The sequence below is a fragment of the Eucalyptus grandis genome, chromosome 7 (genome assembly GCF_016545825.1).
Source record: "Eucalyptus grandis isolate ANBG69807.140 chromosome 7, ASM1654582v1, whole genome shotgun sequence".
NCBI classification, from domain to species: Eukaryota; Viridiplantae; Streptophyta; class Magnoliopsida; order Myrtales; family Myrtaceae; genus Eucalyptus; species Eucalyptus grandis.
Window position 1 is genome coordinate 48,904,671 of NC_052618.1, and position 25,077 is coordinate 48,929,747.

Below are 25,077 nucleotides of genomic sequence, written 5' to 3' on the forward strand. Positions count from 1 at the left end.
GATTGTTGCTTACTTCCATTCCTTCTCCCTCGAAGGAGCAAGCTTGAATGAAACATTGCCTCTTCAGCTAAACTGGACGAGGAATCAATCACCTTTTAAGCATAGTATCATTAATCATTTTATTAATGGGGATGTGGGGATCTCGTTTGATGTCTAAATAATGAACAACGCATTGGAATTAATTTCCATGATCATGAAATTAGGGATCATTCTAGTCTAATCAATCTCGAAAGGACTAGATCGTTATGACTATGAGCGCTGGCCTTACCTTCTGCCGACAACTTAATATTTTTTGAGGATAATATTGAACTTTTCAGCGTCGGTACAAGGAGCTCGTGATTGCACCAGCTTTTCCGGGGGCGAAGATCACGTGCGCTCGGCACGTGACGCCGATGTCCCTCGCGCCTGCTACCCGCGGTCCCCCGGGGCGTAAGGAAAACTGCTGGCGGTGGCAGCTTGAATTCGCAGCAGCGTTGACTGAGGAGTCGCCGTGAAATCGACGGCCCGTTACGCGAACTGGGGAACCCGATGATGGCCCCAGGCGCAGCGCGTGATCAGGAGAAGAATGGACCCAATCGTGTCTCCTTGTGCCACGGACTTTCCGTAGCTCTAGATCCCAAAAATTAACAAGACTAAAAGCCAAAAAAGATATGAAAGAAAACCAAAAGAAAATCTAATTTTGTCAGCATTAACATTTAACTTTACAAAGATTGACGAATCATGTGATGATGGGAACAAGTGAGATTATGGTGGATACCCAATATAAATATTAATCTCATTTTTAATTTTTAAGGTTGAACTTCAAAAAATCTCAAATTAATATATCACAACAATTTTAAAATTGATTTTTAATTACTAAAAACTCGAAATTAATATATTTATAATAAATTTATCCTCCATTAATTCATATTAAATTTTAACATCAAATTACTGAATCCAAAAACACGGACTAATTTGAAATTTTACCATATATATCAATTTGGAGTTTTTTTAACTATATTAATCTTAATTTTTATAGTTATCGTATATCAATTCTAGTATAAAAGAAAAAAAAAGTTTTGCCACCGGTGTTGTGATTGATGCGATTTTCATGGTTTGCCACTCTGCCTCACTTTTCCCAACCGTCGCTTTTCCAGATCCATTAATACTCTCCGCACAGAATTATATACACAGACACACCCTTTTCACCTACTGCAAATTCGTTTTTATCTTTTTTCCCCTGGCCAGAAAGATTGCAACTTTTGGGCACTAAATGATTTGTTCCTGACTTCATACTTTAATCATTTTGAAATTCCTTGAGTACGAGAACTTCAGTTAGCACTCTGTCTTCATAACTCTCCGTGACCCCACGAAGGTCTTCTCTGCAACTCTTCCCACTTCCAGCCTCAGAGCTCCCTTCCCTAGGTTGCCATGTATGGGCGAGTTGCAGGTTCAGTTATGGCTTTTAATGCCGGGGAGCCTTCGCTGTGGTTACTCGCGAGTGTTGCGTGATTTGGGTTCCGCTCAGATTCGAGAGAACCTCATTTTTAAGCTTGTGGAAATGGCCAATTCCCCTGTTTGCTCAGTCTCTCGTTCTCTGCCATCGTTTGATGGCGGGTGTCGTTCCGCTTGCATTGGCTCAACTCAGTCCGGAGCGAAACCAGGGTCCTCTTTCAAATCCAGAAGCAGCTGGAGTACCCGGAAGCTCTCCAGGGATGGACAAACTGGACTAGCTTCTGTTACCTCCCGCCGTCGCCTTCTCACCATTGCCTGCACCGACAATCACATAACGGGCTGACCATTGTGGGGACCAAGAACTCGTCCTCTCGCGACGGCGCGGAGGCCCAATCCCGCTCGATTCGCCGTTTCTCAGCAGACTCTCTCCGCGAGTTTCTCCATCGACTCTTTCTTCACTGTGCTCACTAAGCTCTCCAACCTGACGGTGCTCTCGCTCGTGTCCCTGGGCCTGTGGGGGCCGCTTCCCGCCAAGGTCAGCCGGTTCCACTCGCTCGTGGTGCTCAACCTCAGCTCGAACTCCATCTACGGGGAGATTCCTCAGTCCATCGCTTCGTTCAAGAGCCTCAGGAGTCTTGTTTGTCTGATAATTTGCTCAATGGGAGTGTCCCAGATCTTAAGGGGCCTACCTGTTCTTGAAGAGCTGATTTGAGCGACAACTTTCTCGACCAGAGTTCCCCTTGCTCGGAGATACCCTTGTAAGTGTTCTGTTGAGGAACAACTCGTTCAGATCTGGAATTCCTGGTGACTTGAATGGTTTCGGTCAGCTTCAGCGCTTGGATGTCTCGACCAACGAGCTTTCTGGGCATATCCCATCTTTCATTTTCAGTCTGCCTTCGATTCGTTACCTTAGTTTACAGGAAAATCAGCTCGGTGGAGCGCTTCCAACGAACCTTTCATGCAGTGGTCATCTCTTACGTCGACATTTCACACAATCTTTTGGTTGGGAACATTCCATCATGCGTCGGGTCAAGTTCGGCGAACCGGACAGTGATCAGCTCATGGAATTGCTTGTCGGAGGGAACTCAAATTATCAGCACACCTACTCTTATTGCCAGAAACAAGCTTTGGCAGTTGAGCCTCCGGCTAAAGCTGAGAAAAAAGGGTCAAGCATCAAACTGAGTCTCGTTCTTGGAGTAATTGGAGCACCGTTGGAATTGCAGGGGCGTTCGGACTACTGATCATAGTGCTGATCAGGAGAGCAGATGCACGAAGATCATTTGATAGCAAGCCCGCCAAGTCATATGCTGACGAACTGTCGTTTCGCGGCTCTCCAAAGTCAAGCATTGATTCGAGTAAGATCTCTCATCTGCACTTTAGTATTATCGCTCAGTTTATTGGAAATGACAAGGAATATCCCTTCTAACATTGACATGGTAGACAATTTTAGTCTTATTCGATTGGGCTTAAGATAAACATGCAAAAATGCTGAACTCTTCGGCAGGGCGAATGCCTCAAACGATGAGGCTGATGACGTTGGGCCTCCACCTTATCATGTTTTCACTCTGGAGGAAATTGAAGACGCAACGAACAATTTTGATCCATGCAATTTGATGGAGAGGCAAATCAAGGACAGGTAAAGCATTTTCTTTTTTACAATTCAAATGTTAAGTTGAAACTCGGTGTAACACGAACGGCTAAATAGGGATACCTTGATTTATTATGCAGATATACAAGGGTTGGCTCAGGGATGGCACGGTAGTCCTAGTGAAGTGTTTGAAACTGAAGCAGAGAAGTTTGCCACAAAATATTGTGCAGCAACTGGACAATCTATCCAAGCTAAGGCATCGCCATTTGGTCAGTCTTCTTGGACACTGCATTGTCACTTATCAGGACCACCCCAATGTGGCCAGCACGGTGTTTGTCGTCCTTGAACACCTATCGAATGGATCGCTAGCGAATCATATCACAGGTAAGATTTCAGAGAAGAAAGGACCAGTTCTTGCGGCAAATGCCTGTGTCATCCGCCCGTCGGTTTCATGTTTTCTGATGTATGTGCAGATTGGAGAAGGAAAGAGATTCTCAAATGGCCTCAGAGAATGGCGATCTCCATAGGCGTGGCAAGGGGAGTCCAGTTCTTGCACGCCGGGATGGCTCCTGGAATATTTGGGAATGACCTGAAGATAGACAATGTTCTGCTTGATGAGAGTCTCACCACGAAAATCAGCAATTACCACATTCCACTGCCATTCAAGGTGAGATGACCTCATCATACTCCAAAATCTCTTTGCATCTTTTAGCTGACGATGGTTACCTCCTCAATTTTTACAGATGGGTTCTGAAACCGCATCGAACGATAGCAGGTATTACAATCTCCAATCTCTATTAACGTTCATGTGCGTGCCGCTCGTCTTTTTTTTCGATTTCATTTTCCGCTATTATAGTGCTCAGATGAAGGAATTCTCAAATGGAGGTTCTCTCCTTTTTTCAGTCCAAAAGATGCAGAAAGAGAAGACATGTATCAGCTTGGGAAGATTCTCCTGCAAGTCATCACTGGGAAGCTGGTCAAGTCCACCAGTGAATTGGACGATATGAAACAACAGGTACTTGCACTTCCTAGAACAGTCGCCTATTCTCATTCACTTTTAGCATTGCAAAAGCCGAACGTTTCCGATGGAACTGATTTCTCCTGCTAACTGGAATTGCAGCTAGAGAAGAGCCTGACGGAACACCCCCTCACAGCTACGCAGCGCGGCAGATCCATCCATTCGTGGCACCTTCGCATACCAATCGCTTAAGACAGCAGTCGAAGTCACGGTGAATTGCCTAACGGAAGAGCCGAGCAAGCGGCCTTCGATAGAAGATGTTCTCTGGAATCTGCAGTACTCGATCCAGGTTCAAGAAGGCTGGACCAGCAGTGAGAACCTCAGTACAAGAATATAAAGCTTCTCTTCTTGCACTATGTACTTTCAATGCTATTCCCTGTAATTACTAAGACAAAAAGAAATAAAGCCTAGTGTTCAAAAAGTACTGCTTATGTATTCTAGTGATCTCGGTTTGCGCTCATTCATTGGGGCACGCGTGTGAGCACATAGACATGGTACAACACGGGCTTCGTCACGAGATGAAGAACTGGTGTCACTTCTGTGCACGCGGATTCGTCGTGCTAGACGAGATCTCTAGGTTAAAAAATAATCAGACTTTACATTCCCAAGCTGTAAGGTGAGAACATAGTCCAAGGGAAGGAATTTGACAAATGCTAGCGAATCAGAAGAGTCAGATTTATAAGGACATACAGGATCCTCCATAACAATCTCTGCCTGCCTCATGGTACTTGGAGCACGTCAGTGACACCAGTAACAAGAGCCTCATCGATCTAGCATCTCCTTGACCGAGAACCCGATGTAATCATCGATATAATTAGGAGGCTCGTGAATGAAGCAAGAAATTACATCTCGAAGTGTGATCACCCCCACGACTTCCTCCTCGTCAGACACCACGTACATCCTATGGACTGACTTCGAGGCGAGGCTGTGGATCACGCTGCCGAGTGTTGAATCAGGCTTGCATGTGATTGGCGGTATGACCTTGCCGGCTTCTTGAGTTGTCGAGATGATAGTGCTCAGAAATCCATCACAGTTAGGTGCCTGCGAAAAAGTTTCTCAGAGAAAGCTAATAATGACTCCAATTACCACTGACTAGACACGAGGCAAGAGAAAGTAAGAAGTAATGGACCAGATAAATCAGTTTCCACAGAAAGAGCTTACGAAGTGTCGTATTCTTGTTTGCATTAATAGTAATTTGTCCTACCAACAAGCTAAGACCTTCATGAATATTCGAGGAAACTGATACTGAGATGGACTTGGATGATGCAAAAGTTATGTGATACTGCAGCATTTACCGAAGAACACTCTTTAAGAAAGGTCTAGTTAATGAGTGCCCATGGGGCCATGGGACAGACTGTAACCATACTAAATAGGGAAATATTATGATTTCCAATATTATGATTTCCATGTTACGAGAGAAACATCGCATTGGAAATAACAAATTTTACTTAATTGGTGCTCAACAAGTGCCCTCTTAACAAATCCATTTACGAACCAGGGAAGCTCGACCAAATTGAGAGACTAGAGGCACTTGGTGCCTCAGTATACCTGAAATTGGTGAAAAGCTGGGGCTTCAGCAGCAGGTGACTAATATCTCTAATGCTTATGTTTCCCGATCTTCTTCTTTGGCCCTGCCACAACCGGAACGCCACCGATCTGATTATCTCTCATCCGCTTAAAAGCCTCCAGAATCAGTTCGTCACTGGACGCTAACAACCTGTCCAAGCCAACAAGTGCTCCTCAAACTTAAGATCATCTATAAATCTTCTAGTTACAGATGGAGATCTTATGAATAGGATACCTCATCAGGTGACATAAAAGGAAGTCCTAATTCACCAACAGCAATTTCGGAAATGCAGTCAAACCAATCTCTTCCCCTCTGCAACCTCGAGGCCTTGAATGACCGCAAATTGAGTGATGAGGTTCTTTATGTCTGGCTTTCCCAATTCAATGACGGGACACTCCGTAGCCTGTATTTCGAAAGTAGCAGCAACACGCTCAACATCGAACTATCTTCTGCCACTGGTATGAATGGAGCCCACCGGAATGATTTGATTATCGACTTCACCTGACACACCCCCAAAAGAACACATTTTCATATCTACTTTGAGTGACCAAGTCCACTCTACAAAATCACATACTCATACTCAGGGTAATGGCAATGCTTCATAAATTAGCTTCTTGTAATAAGCTTCAACCGGTATTACGGAACTCTGATTCAGGCTTGCAATTGACAAGCAATTTGACTATAATTTGCATTTAACACAACAACAACTCATACGCTATATTACATTAATTGTTGCTCAGAATTTAATTAGCCTTACTGGGGTGGACTTGAAGGGCTCCTCTTGCAGAATAACCCTGTAAAAATCCTGCCCCAAATTGTCCGCAGCGGTGGAAGCATCTCTACCTGGACCTTTCTCAGCAGCCACGCCCCCGGCCACAGCAGCACCAACTGCTGCAATCGTGAGCCCAGCAACTGCAGCAGGACCAGTTGCGCCCAGCACCAATGCCCTGAGAGCGCCGACTGCCCCTGCCCCCACACCTGCTGCACTCGCCGAACCTGCCATCAGAGCAGCCGCCAGAGCTCTGCACTCTCTAACACCCACAAGATTATGGCCGAGTAGTCCACAATCCCCAAATATCTGTCTCTCCAATTTTTACTCGTTTTTGCTTCGGGGTTCCTGACTGGAGCTGACGTTAAGTTGTGCTCCGATAGAACCTTAACCGCGTCAGCTACTGAGGCATCTCCTTCGATCTCGATCACTACAACATCATTGGGTTTGCAATCCATTTCACTCAAAATTGGGATACCACAAAATATAAACTATCCCTGACCTAATCACAACAAGTACACTCACGCATTCCAAAAATCAAACTTTTATTCAACTTACAATTCCCAAACAAAATGCACATTTTCCTTCAAAACCTAAACCTTATTTTTCGTCCTTATAATAAGGGAAAAAACAGAGAAATTGGTAATTAAGAAAGTGTAGTTATAACTAGTACCTTTGCCACCAGGAACTTGTGGGAATGAAGAAACCGGGATGCTTGCAAATGCAGAGGTCAGACTTTCTTGCACTGAAGGGGGCAATCTTTTCTTGGATTGAATCGTCTCAAAGTATGCATCACAGCTCGCCAGTTTCTCACTTCCCTTCATCTCTTGTGGCTGTGCCATTCCTAAAATGTCCCGACACGAATAGATCAGCAATTTCACGAAGAACACCCAAAAAATGGAAGAAGAAAAAAAGAATAATGGATCTCTTCACATGCCTGAAGGATGTTCTTAGCTTCAGGGTTGTCTTGGTTTTCGCTGTTCTTCTCTCTGTTCCAGTGTCTCTCCTATGAACCGCGCTTCGGAGTTAGTTATGGCAGTTGTCTGATGTGCGTGTAGCCCGGTTTCGCCACCTGTCCGCACTCGAGAGACGTGTCGCCCTCGGAGAAATGGCCGTGCTGCGAGTGGGATGGGAAGCGAGAGTGGGTCGGCAGTGCCCGAATGAGCCGGACTCTACCGCTTCGTGCCTGGCCGAAGAGCTAGCATTTCCACTCGGCCCAATCATGCCTTATCGTCTCGACAGAAATTATTCAATGGACTGAATCCGATGTAACGAAAGCTAATCTATTGGCAATACATGACCATAAGACAAAAAAAAGAGGATAAGAATGATGGCCCATTTCTAACATGAAAGGCAATGTTCCTATGAGTTTTTGGATTAATGTTTGTTGAATCGTATGTTTTTTACATCTCTAAATTACGTATAACTAAGCTCAGTGAAGGTTCATTTATGGCTCACGTTTGCATTTGCGTTTTGTGTAATACGGTGAATTCGTATATAATTGACAGCAAAAGCAGGTATTATTCTATGCTCATTTTAGTTAGTGTTTAAAACGTTTCTGTGAGGACCCGATCCAACGAGGGGGGAGTAGTCACTGAGCCAGAAGACTTGGACAAGGCGCAGCTCTTGACAAACTTCTAAAATGGCCAAGGGGGCAAGAATGAACCGTATTATGCACCGAACATGGGTGTGCGATTATAAGATATATTTGTAAAAACCGGAATTAACTCATGGAAACGTTTTTTGACGTAACGACTAGCTTTGCTTTGAAACTTCAAAGTTAAGTGAGCCCGAGTTAGAGCATTACTAGGATTGGTAATCTCTTGAAATGGGACGGGTCAAAGCAAATAATACCTCAAGTGAATTAATTCAGAATTGTTAAAATATAGTATCGGAGCGGGATCCCCTCCAAGAGGTGTGTGGTTTAAGGATGAACAAGGCAGAGGTTGGTGGTTTTATGACGACCCAATCCGACAAGAGAGAGGAGTGGTTCCCGGGGTCAAGATATGGCTCCTTACAGGTTTTTAAGATGGCGAAGGAGGCATGAATGAAGTGAACTATACACCGAGCAAAAGGAAAGCAATTATGAGATATATATGTAAAAATTAGAATTAACTCATGTGAAAATTGGAATTAACTCACGAATGGACCTTTTAATGTAACAATAAGCTTTACTTTGAAACTCCAAAGGCAAGCAAGCCTAGACTAGTACACTATAGGGATGAACGATATTCTAGGAAAATACTTGCCTATATACCAAAAGACGAAGCTATGAGATTCGGAATAGAACAAATTAAAACGAATAATATCTCGAGTGAGTTAATCCAGAGACGTCACAATTTCATCTCTCTCCTTAAATTCCAATTGAGAATATGATGCCTGTACACTTCTTGGGGTGATTTCATCTACATGCGTGACGTGGAGACCCTACAAAGATCATCTTTATCCACTTTTTTCTATTTACTCTACCTCAAAATAGTTGAAAAGATAATGCATACACTCTCACGTTCGTCTAACTACCACATTTACATGGTTAATCCATCTAATGCAAAAAAAAAGAAAAAGGAATGAAGTAAAACAATATAATCAAGCTGCAAAAACCTTAATCAAGTGGAAGTTTAGTTTGGGGTCTTCATTACTTAAACCTCAGGGTTCTATGTTTCTAGCATAACGTAAATTCTATTCTATGATAATTGTCTCGTTCCTTCCAAATGTCACATTTCAGAATTGGCAAGAAACTTAATGAGATGATCCTTGGTCTCGGCAGGAGACATTGAAGCACAGGCACTCTTCTTAGATGTGGATAATGCCACTGATGAATGCGGAAACCAAATCGAGCTCTTCGGTCCATGTTGAGAGCCCAAAGCCATTGGATTGTCCATGTAGCTTGAAGAAGCACACGATATACCATCAGCTTGCGGGGATGGTCGGAGTAATTCAATTGGTGTCGCTGGATCATCACCGAACTTCAAGTTCAGCCCAAAACCTCCTTCCTTTCCTTTATCACCGAGAAAGCCAGTTGCCCTGTCGCCAACGAACGAGGTCATCGCGGCTACTAACGCGGATTGGGAAGATAAATTCGAAGATGTTGCTTTCGTTGCTTCAGCGCCGAACTTGTCGGCTAAAGATTGTGGATGAGAAGCTTGGGTATTGGTAACTGGCCACAATTGGGGTAGGTACAATTGATGTTGGGGTGGCACCCCATGATTTAAAACCCTAGGACCAATGCCCGAAGATGATTTATGGGTTGCGGTATCTAAGTGACTCGGCAATGATGATGAAGGTGGTGATGAGGAGAAGCTGAGAAATGTTGAAGGGAGTTTCGGTAAAGATGGGAACCATGAAGAGGATCGATATCCATCGTGATTGGAGAATTCAGGGCTCGAGGTGAGATCAAGGGTGATGGTGGGGTGAGAATTGCAAGTCGAAATCGAAGTAGAGTTAGAGAAATAAAGTCGAGGCAGCTTTGGATTTCGATCGCCCGCGAAATCGAGTCCGTACAAGCCACTAGTAGACGTGGCAGAAGCGGGGCCTGAAGACGTCGGAGATGGAAGGCCAGGGTGTTGTTGTTGTTGTTGTGAGGTCGATGAGTGAGATTGTATCATGGAAGTGGCTGCAGATGTGGCGAAAGCCATAGCCGTGGCCGAGACAGGAAGAGGGTGGTTGTGATTCCCTTCATAAGTGGTGATCAAGACGGACATGTCCTCCACGCATCTTTGTACCTGTGATATTGCCAATTATAGTGGACATATTAATCTAAGTTTAGATCAAAAATGCATACATTTGGAAAATGGAAAAATTGTGTGCACGAAGGAGACATACTTGCTTTTTGACTGGACAAGATGGCGAGACAGTGCAACGGTAGTATGATCGAGGACATGGATTTGCTTTCGCAATTTTCTGTCCGTACTTCCTCCAGTGGCATCCATCTTCCATCTGTGCGTCAAGAATAACATGCGTTTTTTTTTATATCATCCATTTCAATAAAATCTAATCCTAAGATTAAACCGAGTTCTTTTCAACGTATACGTAGAAGACTGTTTTCTAATGAGGTGATCTTAAAAACAAATTAGTTAATGAGTGGATATGAATTGGGATCTTCTCAAAATAATTTATTCAATTTAGATTTTTGAGATAATAACACGTCAAAATATTGAAGTGTTTGTGATATATTTGCCAAAGTGTCATGACAGATTGAGTGTATATATTCTCCTCAAATGGTCCGTCCTCATTTCCCGCTATACCATGCTTATTCCCATCTTTAACAGAATTATAGAGAAACTCATTTATCCATTGTGGTTATTGTGAAAATGAGTGGTAAAGTTGCTCGTAGCAAAGTCATAGCAGTAACAGTTAAAAATACTTACAGTGGATGCGTCACACCTAACTCTGACGCAAACCCTAGCTTTCTTCAAATGGGTTTGCTCCAAAGCCTGCTCATCATCACTTCTCACGGTCTTGAGAACTTTACTTGGCGGCCATTTCTTTGAAATTTCACCTTCCTTCGTGTCTTTCGAGCTCTCATGATCACGACTCATGATCTTTCCGTCATACAAGCCAAGTGACAACTCTTGTTTCATGTCACTATTTCCATTCTTTGCGCTTTCACTCTGCATCGTTAATGTGTTTCTCCTCTCCCCCTCGGTCTTCAGTTGGCTCGAGCTCAGTCCTAGGGTGAGGGACAAGAGTTCAGCTTCTTCATTGTTTTCTTGGTTATGAGGAAGCAAAAGTTTGTTCGGTGATGGTTCCATCTCGGCCTTCTCTTCTTCTTGGACAACCTCAAAGAACTGGTGTTGTAAAGATTGGTAGTCCTTCACAATTTGGGACAACATGGACTTTAGCCTTTGGTTTTCTTCTCTGACCAGACCCATTTGAGCTCTAGCTGATTCGAGTCGATCGGCCTAAAAGGACAGAAACATCATAATTTTTTTTTCCAGAAGACGATGATTAAATAAGTGTTCTTGATATTAAGACTGGCGCCATTGAAATATAGGCCATTTACAGAATAATCTCTCCTTACGCCTCTATCCTTTTCTCACTGTAAGTATTACTTATTATCAAAGGATAACTGAAAATGAAATATAGTTATTTGAAGGACGAACCTCGATCATGTGGTCGGATGAGTAGTAAGTTTTGAAGTCTTTTCCAAGGGCTTCTGATCAACGCATTGCTCGTCAAAAACCTGAGTGTTTTAGTAGTTAACAGGGAAAATATATGACTAGGATCTTAATTGTAAGGTAAGTATCTCCCGGCTAATTTCATGACAAGATTATTATACTTTTCAATCTAGACATTGCGTAAGAAACTTACTAGCTTGCCACGTCAAAAAGAACGAAGCACGCATCCAAAACTACTTAACTGAATTATCTGGAAAATCCGGTTGAACAATTAAATTAATCACAATATGGAAGGAAAAGACAGATCTATGCCACGTGTTGTAATTTGGAAAATTGTTATTCTTCTGGGTTAGAACGGTTAGAGGAGATCATCGCAAATTTCAGATAAATCCACCACGGGCCCCCGAGCCCGGACATAAAAAGGCCATGCCTCTATACCTCGGGGGAGATTGGCACAGGACCCCAATACCATGACCCTCCACTTACAACACCATAAAAAAGGACATTGATGTGCATCATTAAAAACATGAAAATTTAAGATGGTTCCGAATTAAATTAAGAGTAATGCAACATTTCAATTAAATTAAGAGTAATGCAACATTTCAGATGAAAAAAAAGAAAGCACACTTAATGATCATCTTAAAGCCATAATCTCCCTCGAAGTTTCAAGTTGAGGCTCTTTACCTTTTTAATTGCTGGTAACTTCTCACTATAAAGCAATGACTTGAGGCTAATCTGCCCTGGTTTGATGCAGACTCCGTGTTCTTCCTGTTATATATCCCGCATTACTTAGAATATCAGAAAAATCGTATAGTTATCAATATATTCAAGACTAGAGTCAGTGTGGCACCACATTTCCCTAACGTTATGAATTTTCACAAATTAATATAGAATATATCTATGTAATGTCAAAATGTCTGGCAGCAATATGCAGACTTCTTTGAGATATATCTCGCCGCAAAACTAAAAAGAAATTATATTATATCTCTTGATATAGGAAACTCTCCATAACAGAATGCCAACTCGAAGCAGAAAACTTTTTCTGATCGATCGCTTTTTACGACACGAACTCATGATGTCCACAGAAACTAGTTGGAAAAGATCTCATGAAAGAATTTTCGCAGATAGATCTTGAAGATTAATACCTCATTAGTGCCTGTGGAAGAACTCTCAACGTCGTCATCATCTTCGACACCAGCAGGCTTCATTTTCTTTTCCTCCATGGTCGTGTTCTAAAGAGAAGACATTTCAAAGGCTCTCACCATCTTGGCATCTGAACTTGTTTTGAATAAGCTGTTTACAAAGGGCACAACTGTTGCTTCTTCCTATATAACTATAAGTACTACCAGCAGAACCAGCCAGATCGACAGATTGGTTCATTTAATTTTATATATTCCCTCCCAATTTTTTATTTTTTTTTTCAAAATCGGATATTCAAAGTCCAAGTTGCTTTTGCTTAGAGCATGTTACTCTTTAAGAAATGTCAACCACTCGCATAGACTATTATGAAGCTGCAAGGAAGTGACTCATTCAATCCCCATAGCTGAACCTTCATTTTCGGATTAGGAAATGACAATGAAACGTTGGACTTCGCATTTTCCATACATACACAACCACCGCATCTTAGTCAGACTTTAGCGGTTCATCAGCAGCAGCTACGACCCTGATGACCATGTGGGTCCCTGTAGCAATTGAATTTGATATCTTGATGCTTATCTTTTGCAAAGTTCAACCTCTGTGACATCATCAATGCTTCATTTTTCTGATATTTACTTTCGCAATGTCCCTCGATTTTCACTGACCTTATTAATTGGCTTGACTTGAAGTGAGCCCTTTGGAGCAAGGAAAGGTCTTGTAACAAGATAGAAAGGAAGATTAAATTGGGTGGTGTGCCGTTGGCATAGGTCAAGAATTTCCTTTGACTTTATTTCATGAGATGATCGTTGCTTTCACATATTTTAGAGTTTTTCTAGATCTTAAATTCTAGATCTTAAAATCGAAAAGGAAGGAGACATCAATAAGCAAGATGAAGCCTTCAGGGGCGAAACACTTCCCAAGCATTCAAGGGTCGAAACTGCGGATTGGAGCTTGCTATTAAACTACCAGTAGTTGCAAAAGTAACAGCTATATTAGATGCACGTGGTCCGTGTAGTGACAAGATAACATACAAGAATCCTAATTAATTCTATGTAAACACGCATACCCTTCATCTACGTGCATCTATATAAAACTCCACGTGTAATATGAATGCCATTTTAATTCTCATAGAAGACACAATTGAAATATGAATTGCCTCGTATAATATATGAATAAAAAAAGCTAAACACGTTGTCCAATGTGTTGTAAATAAGAAGGAAAGAGAATTTGGTTAAACCCTCAAAGTCTTCTGATTTATGAACAGACGAATAATGAGCAACTTTTAAAGTTTATGATTAAGCTTCATTTTCACTTCATTTCGGGCGAAACATTAGTGCCGGCTCAAGTAATTAAACATCATGTAAAGGATACACCTACGATTCCGATGAATTGGATCAACTAATTTAAACCAAAACACGGTCACCAAGACCTAGTCAAACTAAAAAATAGAATAAAGGCATTTGCATATGTATGATCCATTCTCTTACGTTTGAAATCGATTAGGCCATCACAGTTCCACGAGCATTTCATAAAATATAATATATAAAATATAGAATAGGAAGGAAGTTGACTGAAAATTACGAGCTTAGTATTCTCCTAAGGAACGTTAAATTATCAATTATTGGGTGTAAGCACTTTGTAAGCATGATCTAATCCATTGACTCTAAAAAAAAAAAAAAAAAAATCCCCATTTTTAGATCCGTTCGCTCTACACAATGTTTGAGATAGTATTGACACATACTTGTATATGAATATATTTAATTTTCCAAGTGCGTAATCTTAGGTGGAACCAGTAAACCAAAACATGACTCTTGCGGCTCATTTTTCAATTATAATGTCATTCTCTGGCCAATGTTGAAACCTAATTTTTGTCTCTCTTTTTTTTTTTTTTTTTTGGGGGGGGTGGTTTCTCTTGATTTAGAATTATAGAATACACACATGATAAACGACTTGGCCCTATTCACATTAGAGGCATCATGGCTGTTCAAGAGAATAATATGTTCGCTTTAGCAAGATTTTTTTTTTTTTTTGGTCGAAACTTTAGCAAGATTATATTCAATTAAATTAGGTTAGACTCATAGGGGATACTACTCCTTGAGGTGAAATATCGCATAAGTGTAATATGTACATATATCTCATATACCATTGAAGAGCGTAGAAAGATTATTTACGCAAGCACTTGATTTTATTAGGACCTAATAGATACAATTTATTTGATTCTTGACTGCTATCATTAGTTGGAAGGTATTGCCTTCGATTAAAATAGATAATCCAGTCCGTTTAATTTTATTCTATGAAGAATCCATAATGTAGACTTAATAATCAGAAAGAAGAAAAGGTACATATCCAACTAAGTTGGTGACGATATCCTAAACAATTGCAACTAAGTCGGCGAGTCATTAAATTATCCCAAAAAATATATAAGAAAAATATTCGGGGTTCTCTAACTTAAGAAATCAATTTCCAAAATGTCAGGTTCAAAATACTCAAATCAGCAGCCCATTGACCTACTTGAATCTTACTACACCACTTGGGATGTGCATGTGATTAAATTTTGATACACCCAATAATTAAAAGAAGGATACAGGTGTGCCTATATGAGCTGTCAATGTCAAACTATATTAAAGAAATGCAAGTTGATACCCACAAATGGACATGACCAATTAAGGGTGTGTTTAATTAAGTGAGTGTTTTTCAGAATTAGTTTTCTGAACTTGCACCTGTTTAGTCCGCCGAAAATACTTTCTAGTTAGCAAAAATATTCATACATAAGATTAGGGAAGCGAATTCCTAATACTAAAATGAACATTTTCCAGAATTTCTCCTTTCTTCCAAGTTGACTCGAAACCGACTCGTCTCTCTCCTCTCTCTGTCTGCTCGTGGCTCTTCACCCTCCTCTGCTTTGAAGTAGATGATGATTGTTTTTAGGTCGAACTCGCTCGTCCTTTCCCTAACACGGCCGACACCACCAGAGGCGTCGGCACCCGCGCTTGTTGAGGTCCTACAAACTGACGCCGCCGAGACGACGGCGCAGGTCTCTGAGTCGTGATCCGAAAACGGCTTTTCACTAGGTCAGGGAGTTGCGAACCGTATTGTCGCCATACGACCTTGTGGAGTTCTGGAGCTAGACATGAAAAGCTCTGAGCTTGAGAAACCGGTACTCGAGGTGAGAGAGCTTGTTGTATGGAGCGGCGCGGTTGCTGGAGCAGCAAACCGAGGCCGAGGACCTTGGTCCGATCAGTTTGGTGCTGAAGTTTTTGAAGATCCTCTTCAGAGCACGAACGGAGCTCCCTCTAGCAGAGCCGCCGCGGTCGAAGTAGTCAATGGCGAGGGAGGTGGTGTAGATCTAGGGGACAACGAGGCGAAGTGCTTGACGACGGAGGAGCAAAGGAGGAGAGCGTCCTCAAGTGAATCGAGTCGGATGACTTACAAGAGAAATCCATATTTCATTTCGGTATAAAATTGAAATTATTTTCCAAATGAAATCCGGACACTACAAAATGATTTTGGTCTATATTACTAAATAAAGAAAAACTAAATATATTTTTAAAAATTGAATTCTCATACAATATTTTCCTCCATCATTAAGTTTTTTTCCTAAAAAAGACATATCATTTGCGGAAAATGAATCATTTATCATTTGGATTAATTAACCAATAAGAAATATTTTTATTATTGATAATAATTTATGTATAGTTATTTTCATCTTTTGTTCATTTATTTTTGCAAATAATAGAAGCGATTACTTTAAAAAATTATAATTATTTATTTTTCATGTACTTAATTTTTTAGAAAAGTGGGCCAAGCTAAGGGTTCGATTTAGAAGACTGCATTGACCTCGTTTCCGTTTTTAAGGGCCCGTTTGGTTCGGCTTTTAGGGAATGTCTTTAGCCAAATGCAAATATCTTTAGGATAAAGGGGTTTCGGGAATGCTCGGCCGTTTGGCAAATTACGCATTGAAAAGTTGCTTGTGCGAAAATACCATTTGGCAAAATTTATTCCAAATGGGCTTTTGCTTTTAATTTTCTTTTATAAAAATCTGAAAATCAAATCCGGTGGCGATGCGGACGGCCGATCGGCCGTTCGGCGCCCGAGGTCGTGACCTCGAGCGCCCGGAGGCGCAGAGGCTAGATCCGGCCGTTCGGCGGCTAGATCTCGGCCTCCCGACCGCCCGAATCGGTGGCTTGAGGTCGCGCGGACCCGGGCGGCACGACCTCGGGCGGCGTCGTCGCCGCACAGGCGCGACCTCGGGCCCGAGGTTGTAGATGCCGAGATCCGCCGCCGGACGGCCAGATCTGGCGGCCCGAGGTCGCGCGGACCTCAAACGGCGTCGCCCGGTTGCGCGAACCGGGCGACGCCGCTGAGGAGGTCCGCGCCGCTGGGTCGCGTGTCGCGGCACCCCGCAGGCGGTGGTCACCGGCGACGCGCGACCCTCGGGCGGCAACGGCGATGGCTGCCGGAAGCTCGGTGGCCGGAAGAAGAAGAAGACGAGAAGAAGAAGAAGACGATCGGGAAAGAAAGATGATGAACAGTAGGCGAGGCATTTCCGAAATGCTGAATGCCCAATGCTGCCCTCCCCAGCATTGGGCATTGAGCATTCCAAATGCTCATACTTGGGCAAAGAAGCTTCCAAAAAATTTGCCAAACACTAAAATTTTCCCCCAATGGGCTTTGGGGGTCCAAGGAGCTTTGGGAATGCCCAACCAAACACCCCCTAAATCTCTTCGGTCTGTCCATATCTCTCGACACCATCCCTCTGGGCGTTCATACTTATCCATTCCCAGGTCAATACGAATCTGCACGCAGACATACACATTACATTTATACTTATGAATTTTGCAATCGATCACAATTCAAAACAGCCCACGTGGTCCAGCCCGTGTCCACACCAGACATGTTTGGAACAAGGATGAGACCACCTAAACTAGGAACCATCCAGAATCAAACCGGCTTGGTCCGGTTTCTGGTTTCATAAAAATGAAACCAGTGATTTTCGATTCAGCTCTCGATTCTAGGAGGAAACTGGATTAGTTCGACTATTTTTGAATATATATATATATATATTAAATTGTTTAAAATGACAATGATAACATAATAACAACTCTATTTCTTTTTAATTTTATAATTTTTTTTGGGCTAAGTAATCAATTCCATGGGATCAAGTCAATCCAGTCTAATTCTCAATCCTGAGACCATTCGGTCCAGTCCCTAGTCCCAAAAATTGGGAACCGGTCCTCCTAATCTAGTTCCCGATTCCTAGGTGGGACTAAACTGGATCGAGAATTGATCACTTCTAGTTTGGAAAGACCACCTCGGAGATGACTGCAGGAATTCATCCTGGGCTTTATATACATGCTTTCTTTGGATAGGTTCGATTGCATGTATGGATTTGTCAACATTTTAATTGAAACAACAGGATCATATTAGTTGACAAAGTCCTATTCGACTTCAAACGAAAACATCACAGACGGTGTGCTCCTGCATTCCAAACCTTCGATGCATTTCTCTGTATTTCAGAAATTTAAGGATGGCATACGGTGTCCTACGTCGAGCATTGACATTCTTTCTGCAATTATTCTTCAGTCCGTCAAACTCGTGATCAGGTCCAGTTCAAATCTTACATTTATAACATGTAGTCCACATTATTTATTTTCATGGATCTGGAACTGCGATGTGAAGACATTGCTTCTTCCTTTAAATAGGAATATCAAGATACAGCAAAGGTCAGTTCATTCTAATGATGGTTCGTCATAGTAAGAGCAATGAATCAATCAGTTCTTGAACGGCACTTTCGGCGGAGAGGATCCCTCGAGAAATGCTTTGAACAAGGTGAGAGCTTGCGAGGGCGAAGTATATGGGACCTCGTGAGCCGCTCCTCTGACCGTGGCGAATGTCAGGTGAGTCACGTTCTTCCCTTCTCTTGAGCTACCAAATGACTGAGTCCATCCACCAACCTGATTTATGACACGAGCGTCACTGATGTTTTTAAGAATGTATACGGTCAAGTTTGGAAGCATATTTAACAATGGACGAAAACATTCTCTTTCCTTTGCACCGTGGCGTGTCTGGTTAAAAAAGAACATAGACAGGAAGAGAGCCTAACCTGCATATTATCGTACCAAGGTGCGTATTTACCCAAGGATGTGAATTTCAAGTCTCGAGCGATCATGTTGGCGATCATCCTCGTCTGTGTCAATGGTATTTTCGAATCTTGATCGCCGCTGCAATGTGCAGCCCAATTTCACGTTATCGATTGACATGAGTAATGTTACACTGATGTTTATGTTCATGAATTCGAGGCATGTTTCCACAACACATACAATGATACTTCTGACAGGAAAACGAAACATGTCGGGGTAAGGCAATTCATGTCCACGACTTACCTGAAGAGGAGGACTCGCAGATGCTTCTTGATTAAGGCCGATAAAAGAGGTGTGATGTCGATGCCTATATCGACGTCATGATAAGAAAGAAGCCTGCCACGTTCCACATGAAACAACATTTAGAAACAGAATGTGTGGTTCCGACTGAATCAGGAAGGTAATACAGCAGAGGTGGGCAGAAAGACCCTGAACAGAATTGCCAAACCGATGGCAGCTTCGTTGTATTGGCGTGGAGTGCTTTCTGAACCCGAGGATTGTTCAGGTACGAAAATATGTAATCTCCGAGGCACGGATCAGTTGGAACCATCCTTCGAGCTAGCTGCTCACAAGAAAAGATGATACTTGATGAATCAGGTCAAGGCCTAAATTCTGAGCAGTCCTATCTGTGAGTCAATACCATAGGGATGCTCTCATGGTTTTGTTCCTAGGCTATCCCATTCTTATGCTGTATGCCGGCTCAGTTGAAATTTTAAGAGGGTGTATCTTAATGAGTGTATGCAAGCGGCTTTGGTACTCTAAACGAAAACTATCACAAGAAAATCTCACTAATCGCATGCTCATTTTGCAGTACTCTTTGCCGATGTTTCTTCGTGTATTCTTTGTGACTTTGATATTGAAGACGTTTTAGCTAGAAATGTCTTCAAGCGTATCCCTATGGTATGTAACCCAAGCAAAATCCTAGATATTAGGACAGATCTTCCAGAGAGTCAAACTCACTTTGGCGTGATACGCATCCCACGCGCTGCTAGAAGCTGATTGCATTGCAGCAGTCCCAGAGAAGCAATAAGGTGCGAGCACATCGCCTGGATCAGTAAAATTCCCCAATTCCTCCATCTGCCTCTCCAACACCCCTGCACATTCCTTTGAAATTTTGTGATGGATTAGCTCCGTCCGGTACCTGGAGTCATTGCACACCGTCTCCTTCAGCTTCAATGTCTCGTCCGAAATGACACCATGGGACCACAAAAATGTGGCGGCATCCACACTAATCCGTAAATCGAGAAGTGGGTTGCCAAGCTGCATCAATGAACAGAAGATGCGATCTCTTTCGTCAGGTAATGAGCTTGAAAATCAAACGCAGAAAGCTGCCAAATCGAAAACATGCGATCCGAATGAGCAAAGTATCGTTAACTGCTATCGCCTTAAGCTTGATCGGTTTCCCATGGGACTGCTTATTGTAGTCCAGCACCAGAGCTGCAAGCTGCGGTACGTAGTGGCCTACAATCATGTTCTACACATATCAGTTTGCTCGGGAGGAAGATTAACAATCACATCCATACAGAGAGGCCGAGAGACTAGATGAATCACAACTATTACCAGCGTAGCTCTCCCCCGACAGATATAAATCTGAGTCTCTATATTCCGGATATTCTTTATACCAACCGAGAAGGAACTGCATGTTTGCTCTGGCTGCAACGTGAAAGGACGTCTGTCTTACTACGAATGCGAAGGCCGCTAAGCTCTCGTTACTTTCGAGAAGAAGAAAAATCGTTACGAACAAATCAGACGTACCGGTGTCTGCATCTGTCCAATTGACGTAGTCCGAAGTTGTGTTCGAGTATGAAAACCCAACTCCGATGGGGGATTCCACGTACAGCATGTTCGACACTACCCAAATTGCGATTGAAAGAGTGTAAATAACCCTCAACAACTTTCAAGAGTCCGTTCCATGACAACATGATCGATTGGTGAATGAAATAAGTACCTTTATTCCAGGAAAATTCATTCTTCGTCAAGCCACCGTCCCCAGCTGGTCGAAACGGACCGTGCTCTTCGAATGCACCGAACCCAAGAGAAGAGCAACCGGGGCCTAAACCAAAGTAAATCAGAATTGGCAAACAATGGCGCAAGCAGTAATGAACTCGCACTAGGACTACCATACCGCCGTTGAACCACAACGTTAGAGGATAAGATGAAGGGTCTCTAGCATCGGCTTCCACGAAGTAATAGAACAGAGCATGGCCACGTCGAGGATCCGTGACGATGTAACCAGAGTGCTGCTTGAAAGAAACGCCATCTGGCTGACCGGGAGCTTCTTGATGAGCTCGGCCGTTGATGTGGAGGAGAAGAACAAAGGAATGACGCCATTCACGATCACAATGAAGTACCAAATCATCATTTACAGGGACTGAAGGACTCTGAGGTGCTTCCGGATGAAACTTCACCACCCGAGAACAGATCTAATGATAAAAATAACAGTTGTGCAGGAATGGATCTTCCTTTGACAAAATTGAAAATATATGTCAAGTTTAAGCACACAAAGGAAAGTTTAGATTTTCTACTTTGAATAGGAAAGTTTAGATTTTCTACTTTGAATAGGTTTCAAAGTTTCTTAAAAAGAAATTTCCTATTTTGGATCCAATGCTCGTTGTCAATATATAAGAATTGGATCTTCCTGATGAGGAGTTGAGGAGCTTCCAAATGACACTTCACCACCCAAGAACATATCTAATGATAAAATTATAGTGGAATGGATCTTTCTTAGACTTCACTGAAAATATATCTCGAGTTTGAGTTCGTGATAGAGAGTTTTATAATTCAAGTAGATTTTCTATTTTGAATAAGTTTCTAATTGAATGGTTTCCTAGTTTGAGAAAGTTTTCTAAAAGAAATTTTTATTTTGAATCTTATTACTAGATTGGTGGTTCCCAATTCCAAGTGTGGACTCAGATCGAGCGGTATACATATACATATATATATATATACCATAAAGGGGTTAGGATCGGAGTACTATATGAGAGAAGAAAGAAGTATCAAAGACTAGCATATCTATATGAAAGTAGAGAGATGTATCTAAAAGGAGAATGATGTATAAGAACAGGAAAGTAAATGACTTAAATAAAATCGCGAGAATTAAAAATAATGTAAAGACCAAAAGCAATATATAAGATATAAAGTAAGAGTATGCATAAACAAAACCAACCATGAAGGTGGTCTGAACTTGTATTAAATAAAGCTGAAATTACATGTATTGAAAGATGCAGAAACTTAAAACATCAAGTCATCCACTAGGGCGGTAATCCGCACTCGAGTATTGATGTGTATTACAAGAAATGGTTAACCAACTATCATGTAAGTTGGTAACCCTGTATAAAACTATGTATGTGAAAACTAACTTACTTTGAAACCAGGGGATACAAGGTAAGAGAGCTTGGAGATGGAAGAGATGAGGATGGAGATGGAAGGGGTGATGGGTTACAAGTGAGAGAGGAGAAGAAGAAGAGAGAAATCTGGAAAATTTCGAGCCCCTTCTTCTATGTTGAGAGGGTGTATTTATAGTGGGTGCTACGGTCTGAACAAAGTGTAAAGTGAACAAGATGCGAGTGAACATGTAAAGTGAATAGTGAACAGTGTATGAACAGTGTATGTCTATTACGGTACGGTGTATAGTCTTTGCGCCGCTCGTAATAGTGTTGGCATGTGATGTCTTTGAGTTTAATCTCTGTCCGCATTGATCCCGTAGCGCGTCTTCATTAGTGTTTCCACTGTGATGTGACTTGGGAGGATCCGTCTTGATTTGTCTTGAGATTTAGAAGATCCACATTGTGATTCTTCGCTTCGAGAGCATTGTCCTGAGGATGTTGCGGTAATCCTCTCTGTTTTGGACTGCTGCAAGTCTGCACTTGCCATGGATTTTTCCTGTAAGAACGATGTATTTGATGGGGATGCGATTATTTGGGTTTTCTGGCTTTTTAGCCATGTTTTAACCGCAGCTTCGGATCCTTGATCAAAAAATCTGAATCCATCCCACCATTTTGTTTTGTATTTTCGGACAAGTACTGGTACACCTGGTTTATTGGATGTATTGTATTCAAATTCCCATGCTGTTACCCAAGAGATTCTGAATATTATGAAGAAATGCAGAAGGCATGGGAACCTTATATCATGAGGTGTTGGTATGAATTGTTCACTGAAAACCTTGTATCCTTGTTTGACTATGGGGTGTAATATTATGTCTAAAGGACCAAAGAGATCCCACCAGGAGTCAAACCAGTTTGGTAAGCTTTGTCTTGGGAAATTGTCTTTGAAGAATAATAACCAGGAGTGTTGGAAATTTGTATTAAATGTCTGAAAAGACGTTCCACCAAGATTGTTGGTAGTCCCAAGTATGTATATGAGGAGGAGTATATGGCAGGCTTTGGGTAAGTCTGGTTTGGAATTTTCTGGGTGTATGGGGTGAGGCTCCCCATTGTGAGGGGGTGTATGACTTTCCGATGGATATAGTAGAAAAAGGATGTTTTACGTATTGTTTTTATCAGCAAAGTGAGTGAACCTTGCCGATTCTGTTTCCACTAAAATTTGCTCATAATAAGCAAGGGTTTTGTTTGTATTGTGGGGTTTGAAAAGCCAATTTTTTGGAAATATGTTTTTGCAAATTTTATTGGATCTTCATCGAAGAATCCGTCTTCCACAATCAATATTTTTGGAAAGATGTTTTGGGGAAAAATTTTGACCTTTGAGAAGGAGGGGTTGCCCGAGACCTAATGACCACCTCACTCGAAATTCTTTTGTATTCCGCTTGTTTTTGTGTAGCAAGCGGGGAAGGATTTTTACTTACCTCTATGGCACTGGATGGCTCTTTCTTTACATTTTGTAAAGACTGGGCAAGTAGCAATATTGTTTCTTTTGGTAGTATGTTGGCTAACTGATTAAAGGCTAGCATGGGTTCAGATGATATGGGTTCTGTTGTCAAAGGTGTTTGTTGTAAGAATGTCTGGTTGTTTTCTGCCATTTGGAGCTATGTCTTGACGGATGTTAAGCCTTTTGGCTTTGGTGGTGTATTAGAGGGTTCGGCAGTGGCTTTGCCTTTGCCTTTATCTTTGTCTTTTTTGGGTCTTGGCATGATTGTATCCCCTGTAAAAATTCTCTTGTGAGAAAATCTCATTGGAATTTTGATATAGATAAAACTATAGCAAGTATTTCTTTTTTGATTGTCGAATAATTTTGTTGAGTGGAATTCTAATGTTTTGAAATGAACTGAACAACTTGTTCTTTGTTGTTATTGACTTGTTTGAGAATACCACCATATCCTAATTCTGAGGCATCTGTTTCAACTATTTTGAAAGTGGAAGGGTCAGCAAGGTGTAAGCATGGTATATCTTTTACATGCATTTTGATTTGTTTGACAATGTCTGTATGGACAGAGGTCCAGGGTGGAGGATCCTTTCGTAACCTTTGGTGTAAAGGTTTACAAAGGATATTTATATTTGGAAAGAAATCTAAAATATAATTGAGACTACCCAAAAACCTTTGTAATTGAGTTTTGTCTTTGATTTCATCAGGGAATTTATCGGTAAAAGAGATTGATCTTTCAATGGGAGTTATAGTATTTAAATGAATGTAATGACCTAAGAATCTAATCTTGGTTTTGAAGAGTGCAATTTTAATGGGAGAAACTACAAGACCATTTTGTATTATTATTTTTATGAAAGTAGATAAATGTTTGAAATGTTGTTCTATATTGGAAGAAAATACTAGAACATCATCTATATAAACTATGATGTATTCTGAATACGGGTTGAAAATCTCATTCATAATTCTTTGGAATTTTGAAAGGGCATTTTTGAGGCCGAATGGCATAACATTCCATTCATATTGGCCAAAAGGGACTGTAAAGGCTGTCTTGTATTTATCCTTATCGCTGACCTGTATTTGCCAGAATCCTGACTTCATGTCAAATTTTGAAAATATTTTTGATCTACAAAGTCTGTTTAACAAATCTTTTATTGGGTGTAGGATATCTTATCCACCTAAGGGCTGTATTAAGAGGTTTATAATTAATGACTAATGGGAACTCCTCTTTCAAGTTCAGCATTTTTATTGACATAAAAAGCAGAACAACTCCAAGGTGATTGGCTTTTTCTTATGAGTTTTTTATCTAAGAGATCTTGTATTTCTGCTTGGCAGAATTTCAAAACTTCTTGGTTCATTTGTGTTGGGCGAGCTTTGGTAGGTATTTTGTTTTCAGAAAAGTCATGTTCATAAGGTAAATCAACGATATGCTTTTTCTTTCCCAAAAGGCATTGGGTAGAGTAGAACATATAGTTTTCTCTATGTGTTTTTG

The 25,077-nt window shown here is 41.5% G+C and overlaps 3 protein-coding genes and 1 pseudogene across 3 annotated transcripts; 1 reads left to right on the forward strand and 3 right to left on the reverse strand.

The window, feature by feature from the left end:
• The window catches only part of LOC120296190, a 16,493-nt pseudogene extending 12,029 nt beyond the window's left edge, over positions 1-4,464 (forward strand).
• A 300-nt stretch (positions 4,465-4,764) lies between these two features.
• LOC104453973 (SNF1-related protein kinase regulatory subunit gamma-1-like) lies at positions 4,765-7,218 on the reverse strand. The gene is given in 11 exon segments (XM_039316601.1): positions 4,765-5,059; positions 5,062-5,081; positions 5,589-5,654; positions 5,656-5,749; positions 5,787-5,796; positions 5,842-5,919; positions 5,921-6,000; positions 6,003-6,108; positions 6,365-6,624; positions 6,627-6,806; positions 7,050-7,218. Coding segments are annotated over 11 exon segments (1,320 nt in total). The 3' UTR covers positions 4,765-4,802.
• A 1,775-nt stretch (positions 7,219-8,993) lies between these two features.
• LOC104453974 (WRKY transcription factor 72A) lies at positions 8,994-11,502 on the reverse strand. Its single transcript, XM_010068644.3, has 4 exons — positions 11,479-11,502; positions 10,744-11,277; positions 10,199-10,312; positions 8,994-10,098 (listed from the first exon to the last, which is right to left on the reverse strand). Exons 1-4 carry the CDS (start codon positions 11,485-11,487, stop codon positions 9,091-9,093), a joined length of 1,665 nt encoding a protein of 554 aa, XP_010066946.2. The 5' UTR covers positions 11,488-11,502; the 3' UTR covers positions 8,994-9,090.
• Positions 11,503-18,401: 6,899 nt separating this feature from the next.
• On the reverse strand, positions 18,402-23,745 carry LOC120296191 (serine carboxypeptidase-like 45). The gene is made up of 11 exons (XM_039317881.1): positions 23,572-23,745; positions 20,896-21,193; positions 20,719-20,823; positions 20,526-20,621; positions 20,331-20,423; positions 20,146-20,231; positions 19,731-20,030; positions 19,214-19,332; positions 19,014-19,106; positions 18,734-18,851; positions 18,402-18,584 (listed from the first exon to the last, which is right to left on the reverse strand). Exons 1-11 carry the CDS (start codon positions 23,743-23,745, stop codon positions 18,402-18,404), a joined length of 1,665 nt encoding a protein of 554 aa, XP_039173815.1.
• Between the last annotated feature and the right edge of the window lie 1,332 nt (positions 23,746-25,077).

Coding starts and splice junctions, on each gene's coding strand:
- LOC104453974 (XM_010068644.3), bottom strand. Junction 10,313..10,743: donor TTAGGTGTGACGCATCCACT/GTAAGTATTTTT, acceptor CTTGACGCACAG/ATGGAAGATGGATGCCACTG. Junction 10,099..10,198: donor CTTGTCCAGTCAAAAAGCAA/GTATGTCTCCTT, acceptor GCAATATCACAG/GTACAAAGATGCGTGGAGGA.
- LOC120296191 (XM_039317881.1), bottom strand. CDS start 23,745: ATGGCAGAAAACAACCAGACATTCTTACAACAAACACCTTTGACAACA. Junction 20,232..20,330: donor GTCGGGGGAGAGCTACGCTG/GTAATAGTTGTG, acceptor ACATGATTGTAG/GCCACTACGTACCGCAGCTT. Junction 19,107..19,213: donor ACGAAGCTGCCATCGGTTTG/GCAATTCTGTTC, acceptor GGAACGTGGCAG/GCTTCTTTCTTATCATGACG.